The sequence below is a fragment of the Coregonus clupeaformis genome, chromosome 40, assembly GCF_020615455.1.
Source record: "Coregonus clupeaformis isolate EN_2021a chromosome 40, ASM2061545v1, whole genome shotgun sequence".
Lineage (NCBI taxonomy): Eukaryota > Metazoa > Chordata > Actinopteri > Salmoniformes > Salmonidae > Coregonus > Coregonus clupeaformis.
The window spans coordinates 33,124,693-33,141,262 of record NC_059231.1 but is presented as its reverse complement, the minus strand read 5'-3'; the positions used below and the strand labels follow the sequence as shown (position 1 = coordinate 33,141,262).

Genomic DNA, 16,570 nt, shown 5'->3' with positions numbered 1-16,570 from the left:
AGCCTTATTCTAAAATTGATTAAATAAATACAAGTCTCAGCAAACTACACACAATACCCCATAACGACAGAGCGAAAACTGGTTTTTATAATTTTTTTGCAAATGTAATACAAATAAAAACAGAAATACCTTATTTACATAAGTATTCAGAGTAAAGGGTCTGAATACTTATGTAAAGGTAATATTTAAGTTTTTATTTTTAATAAATTAGCAAAAATTACTAAAAACCTGTTTTTGCTTTGTCATTATGGGGTATTGTGTGTAGATTGATGAGTAAAAAAACAATGTAATCAATTTCAGAATAAGGCTGTAACGTAACACAATGTGGAAAAAGTCAAGGGGTCTGAATACTTTCCGAATGCACTGTATGTTCAGCTAAAGAGAGAGGGAGGGAGGGGAGGGAGGTAGGGAGTGAGGGAGGGAGAGAGAGGGAGGGAGAGAGAGGGAGAGAGAGGGAGAGAGGGAGAGAGAGGGAGGGAGGGAGGAGGGAGGGAGGGAGGGAGGGAGGGAGGGAGGGAGGGAGGGAGGGAGGGAGGGAGGGAGGGAGGAGGAGGGAGTGAGTGAGTGAGGGAGTGAGTGAGGGAGGGAGAGAGAGAGAGGGAGAGAGAGAGAGAGAGAGGGAGAGAGATGGAGGGAGAGAGAGAGAGAGAGAGAGAGAGAGAGAGAGAGAGAGAGAGAGAGAGAGAGTGAGGGAGGGAGGAGGGAGGGAGGGAGGGAGGGAGGGAGGGAGGGAGGGAGGGAGGGAGGGAGGGAGGGAGGGAGGGAGGGAGGGAGGGAGGGAGGGAGGGAGGGAGGGAGGGAGGGAGAGAGAGAGAGAGAGAGGGAGAGAGTGCAAAAGAAAATGAGCAAAAGGGAGAGAAAAAGGATCAAGAAAGAGGAGCGAGAGAGGAGAGGAACACTGGAGGTCTAAAGGAGGGAGAGGCAGAGAGAATGTTGAAATCAAGACAGAGAAAAAGAGAGAGCAACCTCTCTTCCCCTCTCTCTCCTAGGGGAGGCGAAAGGAGGATAGATGGATGCGAGTGTTAGTGCCTCTGGCACGTCGGTGGCAGTCTGCATGCCAAGCTGTGTGTGTGTGGTGCTGCGGTGCAGCAGGGATAATACTAAATCAGTGGGCACTGTAAACACTATAAATCAACTGCGACTCACATACACACGGACACACACAGGCGCGTGCTCAGACGTGTGCACACACAAACTGAGCCCCTCGCGACATGCACCACTGAACCTCTGCATATTCAACCACACACCAGTTTCAATTCAATCTGCACAGAGAAGGAGGAAGGAAGAGAGGGAGGGACTAGGAGGGAGAGGGGGGGACTAGGAGGGAGAGGAAAGGAGAACTTGGAAACGTGTCTTATTAAAGCTGAAGAAGCATCCATTGACCCAAAACTCTTCAGATTGTGGTTGAGAGGTCTTTTTCAAGAGAGAAGAGAAGATCCATGCAGGGGGAAGAGAAGATACATCCGTCAATAAGAGAAGCGGAGAGAAAAGAAGAGAGGAACTAGGGGACAGGGCCCAAAGTGTGATTCCTGCTTCATGCCAATGTCACCTTTCAGCAGCTGCTGCTGTCATCCCACTAATGCAGCCAATGTGACCCCTGATCCCTGTAGTTAATGAGGGGGGTGCTGGGCTGGGATGTGCTGGAGAGAAGAGGACACTGGCTAGCACACTCTGCTCAGCCCTACTGGGACTCACATTCATACTTAGTGGCACAGTCTCAAATGACACCCTATTCCCTGTATAAACAGTGCACTACTTTTAAACAGCACTCTTTGTGGCCAAATGACCAAAGCCCAAATGACACCCTTTCTTAAATAGAGCAACATGGGAATAGAGTCAGAGACCTCACTCTTTCAAATAAAAAGCGATGGAAACGTCACTATTAAAGGGGGTATTTTTCTCACCCAGGACCTCAGTAAAAGGTGATGTAAGTATGACAACATACATTTCCATCGTTCTCTCTCTTACCTGGAAATCTCTCTCGTCCAGAATCTCTTTCCTCCATCGTACTAGGAAAGCAGCACACACGTAGAGATGGAAGTGAGAGAATCCCTCTGGCTCAGCCTGCAAAGAGAGAGAGAATGACAACTAAACACATTTTCTAACATATCCTGAGTTATTTTAACAATGAACAGACAGCATTAGAAAGCAGCAGTAGAGCAACAGTGAAGATAATACTGTAGCATCCTCCCAGTGCCCTCCATATCCATCTCTCCACTTAGGCCTACTCTACCTTGACATTATGTTTGATAGGAAGACTTAAATCTACTCTCAGAGTGGGAATTTGGACGCTTACTGCTTGGCAGAGCGAGAGAAGACGAAAAAAAGAAAGAAGATATTAAATATTTTCTGTCACAATCAGAGAATTTACACTCAACTAGGAGCTGAAAGACAAATCCCTGTTAAATTTGCCCTTTACCTTTTCTCCTCCCTTCTTTCAGACGCTCATTACATTTCCAGGCCCGCTTTTACAGCGCTGAATAAAGGGGGGAAATTAAAGTGAGAGAGAGAGAGTGTGAGATGGCCCTCGTCTATAGCCCTGGATAGCCCTCGTCTAAAGGGCTATCCAGGGGAAGACAATTAAAGCTCTTAAAATAGACTGAAGGACTAAAGGAGTGGAAATGGGACAGGATGTTAACATGCTTACAGTAATACTGGTCTTCACAAACTCTCAACATCCAGTCAACTCATCTGCATATGTATATTTGCATATTATCTCAGACAAAATCCACAATCAAACAGTCTCAGAGAGAGGGAGCAAAGAGATGGAGCAGAGAGAGAGATAGAGGGAGAGTGTGCATACTGTGTGTGTGTGTGTGTGTGTGTGTGTACATATGCCTGTGTGTCTGGGAGCGAGAGAGCAGCTCACACTAAGCAATAACCCAATAACCACATTGGGTCGGACTGGGCCAGGTTATGAATAATTCCACCAGTGTCTATACAAAACTTTCCTGGGACGTCTCTTACAGATGCAGCACCATGTCAAGACCCTCTGAGGAAGGGAATTATTCCCACTTTCCTGGGAAATAGTCAGGACTAATGCTGTTCGCACTGGAGAAGAGGGGTTTGTTTCGAAAATCACATTTCCCATTCCCGGCAGGCGTGCTGCAGTTCAGTGGCGCAGCATACTGAAGCAAAGCACAAGGCGAGGGTGATATTTGCGTATTCACAGCGAGGAGCGACGGGTCGTCGTTTATGCCAGACACGGAAAGAACGTAATGAAAATCAATGGCTGTGTTCCTTCTTCACTCCAATAAACAGGCAGGACAGGGATAGTGTTCTTCAAGGGTAACTAACTGTTGACGCTACGGCTGTGGAAACATTCCCTTCACATTGAGGTTAAAACATACACAGGTTTGACACACTGCAGAGTGCAGACTGTTAATATGGATATACCTGTGTAGGGTACATCGACTAGGCCTCCAGCTAACCAAATCACTTCTCTACATAGAAATTCCAACACATCTATGCTATGTACATATTAGGAAGCACGAGATATGGTAGCTTCACTCTAGTTACGATCCAAGTTCCTACTCGCTAAACAGTTGCTACTCCATACAATTCCCTCATAAAGCTTCTAAAACATACGAGACAAAGTTTTGAGTCTTTCTTCATCATCCAACCTCTCTAACTTCCAACTCTGTCATTTTCACTAAGCAGCCAGTATTAATGGTAAACTAGACTAGTGTGTGTAATTATACAGTACATGGCAGTGATGCCAGGGCACACCTTGAAGGAAAAATACACTATATTTTGGTATTTATTTCATTAGTCCACTGTTGATATGGAGTAAGATGGTGCCAACAGACATGGCAGCTCTGCTTCTAGCTCCTAAGCAACTTTGCAGTACTTGTATATTTTTTGTTGTTATATTTCTTACATTATTAGCCCAGAAAGTTTTTTGTGTTATTACATACAGCCTGAAAGCAATGCCACATTGCTCGTCCTTTTATTTATATATTTCTTAATTCCATTCTTTTACTTTTAGATTTGTATGTATTGTTGTGAATTGTTAAATACTACTGCACTGTTCGAGCTAGGAACACAAGCATTTCGCTACACCCGCAATAACATCTGCTAAATATGTGTATGTGACCAATCAAATTTGATTTGATTTGATTTGATACAGTCCCAAAATGTTTTGCATGTCAGCAGTCACGTTTTCAAGATATTGGACTTTCAAGAAACAAAGTGTCACTGGCCACATCATCATGATGATGTGTTTTGCAATATCTTGAAAACTTGACTGCTGACAAAACATTTTGGGACTGTATCAACAGTGGACTAATGAAAATAAACACAGAAAGATACTTTTTAAGTGGAGTTTTCCTTTAAGTGTCAGTTAACTGCAGCAGCGTCTACTCAAGGATCATTTTAATTGTTTCTCTCTCACCTCTCCCCGGGGGAATGGGACCATGATGGGACTTTAATTAATGACCACAGTAAAATAAAAGGCACTGAATGCTCTCTTTCTCCTTCTCACTCCCTTCTCTCTCTATGCCTTTCCTTGTCCTTTTTTCCTTCCTTCTCTGTGCCTTTGCTTTCTCTCTACACATCTTTGCACTCTATTTCTTTCTTTATAAGCCTCTGTCTCTTTCTCTCCTCTTCTTCCCTCTCAACCACTGTCTCTTTCTTTCTTTCTCTCCATCCCTCTCTTAGTGGCCTGGTTTCCTCCCCGTCTCAGCGTGCCAGGCCCTCTTCAGCGCAACCTGTTTAAAGATGTAAGAGGGCCACGTAAAGACGCCTCACTACGAGGACACTTATCCTACACACACACGCTAAAGAGAAAAGAGGGACGCATTACCACTATGGCACTCCTCTGCCACGCGGTCAGAGCAGGATGAGTGAGCCAATCTGCCCAATTCTATCTGATTTAACAAGCCTGCTAATGGACATAAAGTACAAGACCTCTCCACTCACATTACAATGAGGACATGTCTGTTACATAAGTCTTATGCCGTTTAGACTAGCCAATACATGTAGCGTGGAATGTAGGCTAGATGGGGAGAAAGGTCTTGCATAAAACGCTAATATGACTGGGATTGACCTTCTAGAGAAGGAGAGATAAAGATGGGAGGAGGAGTGGTGGAATTAGAAAACAGAGGGAGAGATGGAGGAGAGGAGAGGTGATGGAGAGGGGGAGAGGTCATCTGGTGACAGAGAGATAACCCAGACAGGGTGAGTGAAGAGAGAGAGAGAGAGAGAGAGAGAGAGAGAGAGAGAGAGAGAGAGAGAGAGAGAGAGAGAGAGAGGGACCGATAGACCGAGACAAACAGATAAACTGACAGACAGCGAAGGAAGAAAAACAGAGATACAGATAGATAAAGTGAGTGAGTAAGAGAGGAGAAGAGAGAGAAAGGGAGAGAGTGAAGCGTAGTGCAGAGTGAGTTATGGTCTGGCTGATGATTGCCTATTGGTCTACCCTCACAGCTTTAATCTGACCAGCTGATGGGTAGGAGTCAGTCGCGCACACACACACACAGACACAGACACACACACACTTTATTAACAGAGGGACTTCTGGGAGTGAGACAGTGATCACCAATCGCCCTGTGATTACCTCAGCCCCATGTTCTCAACATTTCTCTGGGTCTATATCTCATCTCACTCTCTCTGTACTCTCTCAGTATCCCTCCATTCAACTCTATCTTCCTCCATCAGCCCTTCATACTGCCTACCTCAACCTCCATATAAGTCTTCACACTAAAAGACTACCCTCTGATAATTACTGACTTAAATTTTCTCTATAGTGTGCCGTCAAACTTCCAGACTTCCATCTCCAAGCTCCTTCCCTATTGTTATTCCTGGTGCCAGTCCTGGTGTCAGAGACACAATATTGGAGAAGACAGGCCTGGGCTTGGCTGAGCGGGCCTGACCTGCAGACATGGTTTATAGTACTAGCTAGCTGTCTGTCTCTCATCTCACCCTTAAATTGTTCTGTTTGATGTGGGACTAAACTTCTGCTCTTTGTGGAAAACGGATCATACCAGGATTAAAACCCTGAAGGTGAGAGTAGTCAGGAAAGGTGAGGTAGTGGGTGAGGTAGCAGGGACCCTTTAGCTCACAGCTAAACCAGCAGATAGTCAAGTGTGTGTGTGTGTGTGTGTGTGTGTGTGTGTGTGTGTGTGTGTGTGTGTGTGTGTGTGCGCCTGTGTGTGAGGAAAAACTCATGCTGAGAAAAAAGCTACTAAAGGCCTGTATCCTGAGGGAGACAGAGGACACCCATGGGAAGGACGTGTGTGTGCGTGCATAGGTGCGTGTGAGCGGAGTCAGTTCAGCAGCAACACTTCATACACAGGGCGTTAGCACTTGCCGAAATGCGGCAGCATACTGCAGGCCAGAGCACTGTGAAAACACAGCAAGGTGTTTACTGTGTGTGTTGGGTTCTGTGTGTCAATGTGTATCATCACACGTGAAAGCTCAGTCCTGAATGGATTCCGACACAGCTTGTCAGTGTGTTTGTATGTCTACAGCATAGGAAAAGGACAGAGAGACAGAGGGATGAAGCAAACAGAGAGTGAAAGAGAGAACGGTGTAGTGGAGGTGAGAGGACGAGAAAGATAGAGAGAGCAGTGCATCAGAGGAGAGGTATAGAGAGATGGAGTGAGCGAAGCGGCAGAGTTCTGTTTTTTATAGACAGCAGAACAGATGAAGTATTGATGCTTGGGGCTGTGTGGCTGACCCCGCCTCTAACCCTGTCTGTGCCTGCTGGGGATTGGCTCTCTGTGTCACCAATCAGCCAATCATTAGGAGGCCCCTGGGGGCCTGGAGGGGAGGTGTAAAGGACCTGGGGCGAGGGGCCAATCCCTGAGGATCATTTTTTCTCTTCCTTACTAAATCTCCCTCAATATCTCTGTTGCGCTGTCTCTCTCCATCTCTCTCATTACTTCTCTCTCTCTCTAAGCCCTGCAGTCTCCATCTGTTATTCTCACTTTCCTCATCTCTCTCTGGATAGACATAATGTCCTAAGGAAAAACATTACAGTAGTCTCTGACAATATAGTCAACCAAAATAAAGGAAAATTAATAAGGAACAATCAGAACAGACAAATGTTGGCTATACCATTTTCCACAATAACACTCGCACATTTTAAGTAAAAGTAGGGCCATTGGCAGCACGTGAGTTTCAAGTTAGGGGAAGCAACAACAAAAAATGAAACATTTTTAAAAATCTTTATGATAAGTATCTCATGCATCTATCATTGCATTTCAAATCAAAGCAAACTTTATTTGTCACATGTGCCGAATACAACAAGTTTAGACCTTACCGTGAAATGCTTACTTACAAGCCCTTAACCAACAATGCAGTTCAAGAAAGAGTTAAGAAAATATTTACCAAATAAACTAAAGTCAGATAGTGTGATCTACAGCTTATCATGAGGTACTCTACCTCAGGCGAGCAATACCTTGAGACTTCTTTAATATTAAACATCGCGCACCAGCTGTTATTGACAAATAGACACACGTCTTACCAGACGTAGCTTCTCTGTCCTGCCGATGCATGGAAAATCCCGCCAGCTCTATATTAACCATGTCGTCGTTCAGCCACGACTCGGTGAAACATAAGATATTAGAGTTTTTAATGTCCCGTTGGTAGGATATTCTAAAGAAATAAATCTTTGTCCAGTTTGAGGTGAGTAATCGCTGTTCTGATGTCCAGAAGTTATTTTCGGTCATAAGAGACGGTAGCAGCAACATTATGTACACAATAAGTAAAACAATAAGTTACAAACAACGCGAAAAAACTAACAAAATAGCACAGTTGGTTAAGACCCCGTAAAGCGGCAGCCATCCCCTCCGGCGCCATTTTTGCAGACTAATGTAAGATAGCGTACTATTCCTAATGTGATGAGTAGATTGGATAGTCCATAAATTAGGCGATATTAAATTAATAATATAACTGACTCACTACCTTTTTGCTTTTCTTCTCCTTTGCACACATCCAGAGCTCAGCCCCAGCTAGTGATCTGAGAAAAATCTAAAAGATGTGTCCTTTTGTAAACATATTTCATGCAATTCTACGACACTTTACTCTCCATGACTGGAGACAATAGCAGAATCTTTACTACCACAAAAATGACAGGGTAGCCTACTCTGCTGACAACGACAAACTGAGATAAATAAAAACGACATTGTCTTGAACGCATTCCATCTAATTGAGGCCGATATAATGGGGTGACGCTTATTGTTGGCTATGACGTCCATCTAGCCTGGAGGAGGAAATTGCCCTAAAAAAAAAACTTTTCAGGAGCACGGACTCACCCAATGATAAAGACAGTGAATATACACACTCACCAGGATATGGCTGATGCTCTCCCAATAAGATAAGCTACTGTTCGCGCAATAAATAGCCTATTTTAGATGCTTTTCACTGACAGCCGCAAATCAACAATCATCCTTTTGATATGTTACGCGTGGTGCCCAATTTGCGCACTTCCCGACTGTAGGAAATGCCCTGGCCTTGTGATTTAAAAAAATCTGCAGCTATTTTCTAAAACAAGCTAATGATTATCTGCGGCAAAATCATGCTCTCTGGTGTAGTGTTTTGAAGGATTGTATTCATTTTTGTATAGATAGCTGTAATTATATACTGTAATTTTGGCAATTTACTTTAGGGGAAACTCCTATTGGATGCACCACCTATGAATAGGGCAGATATGCTGTGAACCATTCCAACAGCTAGCACAGTTCTGCCTAAACTTTTCTGATAACTATCTTCTGCCCATATGAACAAAGTTGTTTTTGGCCATATAAAGAACAGGAAAAAGCAGCAAATGGACAACATTGTTTTACATTCTTTCATAAAAGACTAAAACAGAAATAAGCAATAGGCTACAGCTCGCTTCAGTTTCCCTGCCAATTAGGCCTACATGGAAACTCAATGTATTTCCATGACGTTGAGTGCGCGGGGTACCTTCCACAAAAAGTTTTGCTCGACAACAACACACGTAAGAGAAGGGAACCTACTTCTCTGCCTTGGGGCTCTTTTACAATGGAGTGGTGTAGCAGTAGTGATGGGGGCAAAAATGTATACAGTTACATATCGGGATATTATTTTTGACAATATATCGTATCATTTTGACATGATCATACCAAAAATCCAGTATTTTTCTTTCATAGCTTGTTCTCCATCTTCTTTTTAAAAAGAGAGCCAATTTGTTTTCAGCACTTTTATTTCCATGACTGAGCAAAACTCATTTTCTCATGGCTCTCTTGTTCCTCTGCATCAGACATACGGTGAGAAATATTTTTGGAAAATGGAATCTCAATAAAATCACAGTATTGAATCGCAATACATATAGAATCACGAGAATCGCAACACATATCATATCAGCACCTAAATATTGTGATAATATCGTATCTTGAGGTCCAAGGCAATTCCCAGACCTATGTTGCAGCACACATTCTGCACAATGCATACTGTGTTTCTATCTTCCTGGTTACACAGAAGGGAGGGGGGGCTTTCTGCTCCTTAACACCCCCATGCTAATGCATTCACACAGAGCCACTTGCTAATTTCATGCTCTGTGCAACAAGGATAATTTGGACACCCCTCTGTCAGGGACGAGTGGAGCGTAGAAGGAGGAAAGGGTGGGAACAGTGTGAATGTGTGTGTGAGGGGTTTTAGGAACAGTGGTTTGGGTGTGTGTGTGTGTGTGTGTGCGGAAGGGGGATGAGAAGAAGCAATGAATGAACATCCATCACATACAAACACACACTTCGTCTTTCTCTCTGGCACACTCACACACACTCAATGGTAGCCCACCTTCAAAAGTCAGATTGACCCTTTTTCAGTCCAGCCAGTCATATTGGTAATACAATGGTAATTCACACATTAACTTCTCTGTGTGAACAGCTGTGGAGGGCTGCTGCATTATGTAGCCTGTTTGACATTTCACCTGTGATATGTGGCAGCACCACCACCGTACTGTACAGCAGTCAGCAGCAGAAGCCCTGAGGGCTGTGCATGCCATGCCCTGATCCTGCCTGCATTAATGCGACACACACACACACACACACACACACACACACACACACACACACACACACACACACACGACTGACACACATGGGAATAGCCCTAGTGCTGGCTGCAGGCGTTTCCACCTCTAGTCAGGTCTGTCCACAGTAACTACCCGTGAGAGCGGATACAGTACCCAACCAGTGACTACACTGTATACACACAGCATGGCAGTCATGCCACAAACGCACACAATGGCACGGCAGTCATGGCATGGCTAATACCAACCTGATATCAATTGGATAATCCCACATGAACGTGGTTAGACTGTGTGAACAGGAATTAATGTAGCAGATCATTGTTATCACACACACACACACACACACACATATGTATATGTAAGTAATTTAAAAAGCAACTAAAGCAGGCAACAATAATCAATTAGAATGTCTTGTGAGTGCACAAGGATGCATGGCGTTACATATGGAGGAAGTGTTGGAGAGCAGCAGATGAGCTGACTGCAGAGAGAGAATTTCAACACAGGTTAAACCCTCCCCTGACATACTGCTGCTCTAATGGCACAATACAGCCCTGTTGAGGCTCAGCGGCTCACATAGACCAAACACACACACAGACACACACCAGCATAACCAATAAGTACACATTCTCTGACCTTGCTTTGCACTTTTCTCTGGCTTTCATGAAAACAAGCATTAACTGTGCAACAGAACACTTATGTTGCCACTCGATGGAGAACATTCTGTACGTGGCATTCTACAGCCTGCATTCCACAGGCTTGGAAACACAAAGCCAACCTCCCCGAGATCTCCCCTTGACTTCACAACACAATAAGTATATGTGTACTGATACGTGTACAGACTCTCAGGTTTGAAAGGAAGAACTAGATGTGCTCCTCCTGATACAATAACCACTAATGTAAAGAAATCCCTTCTGAACATTGTGTGACTGAATTTACTTTTGGATGCATGTCGAGAGCAGCCTTGGCAAATACGGTATAATCCTTCCCAGTCTGACGGAGAATGGGAGGCATAGAGGAAGAGAAGAGGTGAGAAGAAGAGAAAGGAGAGGTCTCCGAGACAAACATCCCCCAGTGAGAGCAACAGACAAAGACAGTGAGGTACTGTGCTGTGTGGTCACAAGGCCATTTGGCTCAGCAGGAGATGAAATATGAATGAGTGAAAGTGGGCTAATTCGGACACCGCTGAGATCTCCTTAAGGTGAGTTAAAGCGTCGGCATGCTTCCCAGCCGAAACACTTCAATAGAGTTTGTGCATATACACTACATGACCAAAAGTATGTGGACACCTGCTCGTCCAACATTTCATTCCAAAATCATGGCCATTAATATAGAGTTGGTCCTTCCTTTGCAGCTATAACAGCCTCCATTCTTCTGGGAAGGCTTTCCACTAGACGTTGGAACATTTCTGCAGGGACTTGCTTCCATTCATCCACAAGAGCATAAGTGAGGTCGGGCACTGATGTTGGGCGATTAGGCCTGGCTCGCTGTCAGCGTTCCAATTCATCCCAAAGGTGTTCGATGGGGTTTGAGTTCAGGGCTCTGTGCAGGCCAGTCAAGTTCTTCCACACCGATCTCGACAAACCATTTCTGTATGGACCTTGATTTGTGCATGGGGGCATTGTCATGCTGAAACAGGAAAGGTCCTTCCCCAAACTGTTACCACAAAGTTGGATGAACAGAATGTCATTGTATGCTGTAGCGTTAAGATTACCCTTCACTGGAACTAAGGGGCCTAGCCCGACACTATGAAAAACAGCTCCAGACCATTATTCCCCCACCAAGCTTTACAGTTGGCACTATGCCAAACCCAGATTTGTCTGTCGGACTGCCAGATGGTGAAGTGTGATTCATCACTCGGGAGAACGCGTTTTCACTACTCCAGAGTCCAATGGCGGCGAGCTTTACACCACTACAGCTGACACTTGGCATTGCGCATGGTGATCTTAGGCTTGTGTGCAGCTGCTCGGCCATGGGAACATATTTTTTGAAGCTTCCGACGAACAGTTCTTGTGCTGACGTTGCTTCCAGAGGCAGTTTGGAACTCGGTAGTGAGTGTTGCAACCGAGGACAGACGATTTTTACACGCTACGCGTTTCAGCACTCGGCGGTCCTGTTCTGTGTGCTTATGTGGCCTACCACTTCGCAGCTGAGCCGTTGTTGCTCCTAGATGTTTCCACTTCACAATAACAGGACTTACAGTTGACAGGGGCAGCTCTAGCAGGGCAGAAATTTGACGGACTGACTTGTTGGAAAGGTGGCATCCTACGATGGTGCCACGTTGAAAGTCACTGAGCTCTTCAGTAAGGCCATTCTACTGCCAATGTTTGTCTATGGAGATTGCATGGCTGTGTGCTCGATTTTATACACCTGTCAGCAACGGTTGTGGCTGAAAACGCCTAATCCACTAATTCTAAGGAGTATGCACATACTTTTGTATATATAGTGTATTATGACTAGATTTTGTGACATTTTTGTTCGTTTTAGACTTCGGTGAGGCTTTTTTCGGCTGTTCAGGCACACATTTTTTCTGGAGGCAAGTTGCAGTCTACGCCCCTCCGTCTTCTTCAATAAAGTCTTTGTTGTCATTCAACGAGAGGATGCACATTTTCTCATAAAAAAATACTGCACCAAACATCTTAGTTAATGACAGATTTCTTGAGATTTATTAGATTAATTCTGACTAGCGTATATGGACAAACAGTACTATTGCCGTTTTGTTCTCGTTTGTCAAGCGAATGTCTTTTAAGGGAGTATGGGAACTCATTCAGTTAGGCGCCAGCTGCACTGAAGCATGCTGATGCATTTACTGTGAAACAGACTGTCTCAGGGGAAAAGGAGGAAAGGAGGGAGGGAGGGACACAGACTGTCATAGGTCCCTCAGAGAAGGGGGAGAGAGTGGCGTCTTCTCAACTATTTTGCAAATGTATTAAATATTAAAGGACTGAATTACATTCTATTTTTGGCTTGTGTTGAGGAAATGACACTTGAATTGAGTGTGGAATGAATCTGTTCTTTTAGTTTTAAACTCTCCTTCATGGTATACTTTTTCAAGTTGTATAATTATTGATAATCACTTCTCCACCTTGCTACAGCAGTCTATACTTTAAAGTTAATCTCAGTGCCTAGCCTTCAATTTAGGTGCTGGGTTACTATAGAAAATATATAAACCATATAGTGACTTCAGAGAGTATTAATACCCCTTGACTTATTCCACATTTTATTGTGTGACAGCCTGACATCAAATAGGATTAAATATACTTTCTCACCCATCTATAATAAGAAAGTGAAAACATGTCGCTAATTTATTGAAAATTAAATACAGAAATATCCAATTTCATCCGCCACCATCACCTCATGTTTCAGCATGATAATGCACAGTCCCTTGTCGCAAGGATCACCTTCTACACAATTCCTGGAAGCTGAAAATGTCACAGTTCTTCCATGGCCTGCATACTCACCAGACATGTCACCCATTGAGCATGTTTGGGATGCTCTGGATCAACATGTACGACAGCGTGTTACAGTTCCCGCCAATATGCCTCAACGTCGCACAGCCATTGAAGAGGAGTGGGACAACATTTCACAGGCCACACTCAACAGCCTGATCAACTCTACGCAAAGGATATGTGTCACGCTGAATGAGGCAAATGGTGGTCACACCAGATACTGACTGGTTTTATGATCCATGCCCATACCTTATTTTTTAAGGTATATGTGACCAACAGATGCTTATCTGTATTCCCAGTCTTGTGAAATCCATAGATTAGGGCCTAATGGATTTATTTCAATTGACTGATTTCCTTATATGAACTGTAACTCAGTATAAAAAAAGGGTGAATTTGTCTGTGACTGTCGGAAAGCAGACTGAACCAGGTTTTCCTCTATGACTTTGCCAGTGCTTTGCTTTAGTCATTTTATTTTTATCCTAAAAAACTCCCTTGTCCTTGCCGACAACAAGCACACCCATAACATGATGCAGCCACCACCATGCTTGAAAATATGAAGAGTGGTACTCAGTGATGTGTTGGATTTGCCCCAAACATTACGCTTTGTATTCAGGACACAAAGTTAATTTCTTTGCCACATTTGTCACAGTATTACTTTAGTGCCTTATTGCAAACAGGATGCATGTTTTGGAATATGTTTTATTCTGTACAGGCTTCCTTCTTTTCACTTTTCATTTAGGTTAGTATTGTGGATTAGTAATGTTGTTTTGTCCTATCCCAGCCATTAAACTCTAACTGTTTTAAAGTCACCATTGCCCTCATGGTAAAATACCTGAGTGGTTTCCTTCCTATCCGGCAACTAAGTTAGGAAGGACACATGTATCTTTGTAGTGACTGGGTGTATTGATAGGCCATCCAAAGTGTAATTCATAACTTCACCATGCTCAAAGGGATATTCAATGTCTGCTTTTTATTTTATTTTGTATCTATTTACCAATAGGTGCCCTTCTTAGCGAACCATTGGAAAACCTCTCTGGTCTTGGTGGTTGAACCTGTGTTTGAAATGAATTGCTGGACAGAGGGATTTACAGATAATTATATGTGTGGGGTACAGAGATGAGGTACTCATTAGAAAAATCACGTTAAAAACTATTATTGCACACAGAGTGAGTACAAGCAATTTATTATGTGACTTGTTAAGCACATTTTTACTCTTAAACTTATTTAGGCTTGTCATAACAAAGGGGTTGAACACGTATTGACTCAACATTTTTTCCAAGACATTTTCAAGACATTTCAGCTTTACATTTCTTATTAATTTGTAAACATTTCTAAAAACATAATTCCACTTTGACATTATGGGGTATTGTGTGTAGGCCAGTGAAACAAAATCTCAATGTAATGTATTTTACATTGAGGCTGTAACACAACAACATTTGGAAAAAGTTGAGGGGTGTGAATACCTTCTGAAAGCACTGTACATTACCTTTGTACCCGGACATAAAAATGCCCCCATTTATGAGTTCATTTCCTCCTACTCAAAATGATTGGTGAAGGGGTCAATTCTACACTGTAGACCCTGCTTGGATGTAAACCCCCACTATGGCAGAACCACACATCTGAGAGCACCGCATGTAGAGGTTGTCTTTAACCACTGATACAGTATCAGACATTTTCTCTCAATGAGAGAGAAGACACACAGCTTTTTACTGTTTAGCTACGTATTAGTATGTGTGTGTGTGTGTGTGTGTGTGTGCCCGCGTGTGCCAAGTATGCCTACCATGTGTGTGCATATACTGTGTGTGTGTGTGTTGGGGGGGTGGAGATGACGAGCCAGATGGAGGATCGAGAGGTCCCTGTAGACAGGTTGTTGGCAGTGACCTTACGGTCATAACTGAGGGGAATAACTCAACTGAGGTTGTTAGCCCAAAGGTCAACCACTCAGGGTTTAATTCATGTCGCGGTCGCTGCACGCAGGCCCGACCATTGATTAGAAAAACTCCACTCAGTCACCCCTCAAACCTCCAAAAACTCATATCAGCAAGTATGAAGTCTAGACAGTTATTCCTTATCACAAGCCATCATCGGTGGTTCTATAGTACAGGCAGTACAGACTTCATATCTGCCACGGCTTGGAGAGCCAGGGCCCAGAAGTGTTTTTAGAGAAAGTAGGCTAGGCTGTGACTGTGATTTACCACCAATAATCCATAGGTGGAAATCAATTGAGTTTTATCTAAAGTTCACTTTTGGTGGGCAGCAGCTCATAGTGTTGAGTTCATAAAAGTTGAACTTTTGAGGCCTTCCTGACTGGGCTGCTCTCTGGGATTATGACCTGGGAATTTACCTGGGTGACTTCATAACCAGTCAGAACAGTGATCTTGAGAGTGTAAAGGGCTTCCTCTGCCTTTTTTGCTTTATTATTACGTTTCATAATGCTCTCTGACTGAATCTACAACCTTCACTTTGCCTGTGTGTGTGTTCTCTCCCAGTCAATACAGGGGGTAGAACGGTAATTGTAGGAGAACAAGGGTATAGGTACACAATTACACCCCTTTACCCTCCGAGCGCCCCTCTGAGACGTTGTTGCCACAGTAATTAAAGTGAGTCATCGGGAGAGGAGGGTCAAGCTTCCTCTACATCCCATAATGTAGACACACACCAACACAACAGAGAATCAATAGACGCATTAAGTAATATCCTGCTATTATTGACTCCTAGTGTTATCCTAACAAGAGAGCGTGGCCGCTGAGCCCGCACCACAACAAAATACACGTCAACAAGCGTCAAAATCAATGGCAGGGTCTGATAGTGGCGAATACAAAGGTACAGAGGAAGCCCTCCATCTCTCCGTTAATTTCCTCTCTCTCTCTTTAATGCTTTGAGATAAACAAAAGAACAGCCACCGCCACTGTCAGATCACACATACAAGGGCGTACGCACAGGGCTGTTGGACATCCCAGGGCTTGAAACGGCTATCTGCTCTGTGGCATCCCTGTGTAGTATGGAAGCCTATAAGGTCTTCCTCTCTCCCAAAGCCCAGGTAGTCTGTGTGACTCATCGATAGGGCTGGAGAGTTTGACCACCAGCTAAATTCTAAAGTCCTCATATGACCTTAAGGAAGTAG

At 43.8% G+C, this 16,570-nt stretch overlaps 1 protein-coding gene across 2 annotated transcripts in view; it reads right to left on the bottom strand.

The window, feature by feature from the left end:
• LOC121554996 (TBC1 domain family member 22B) overlaps positions 1–16,570 on the bottom strand; it is a 200,608-nt gene that overhangs the window by 29,525 nt on the left and 154,513 nt on the right. For both annotated transcript variants that reach the window (XM_041868747.2, XM_041868746.2), the window contains exon 13: positions 1,969–2,064. In XM_041868747.2, coding sequence (XP_041724681.1) covers positions 1,969–2,064 — 96 coding nt within the window. The remainder of the gene's footprint in view (positions 1–1,968; positions 2,065–16,570) is intronic.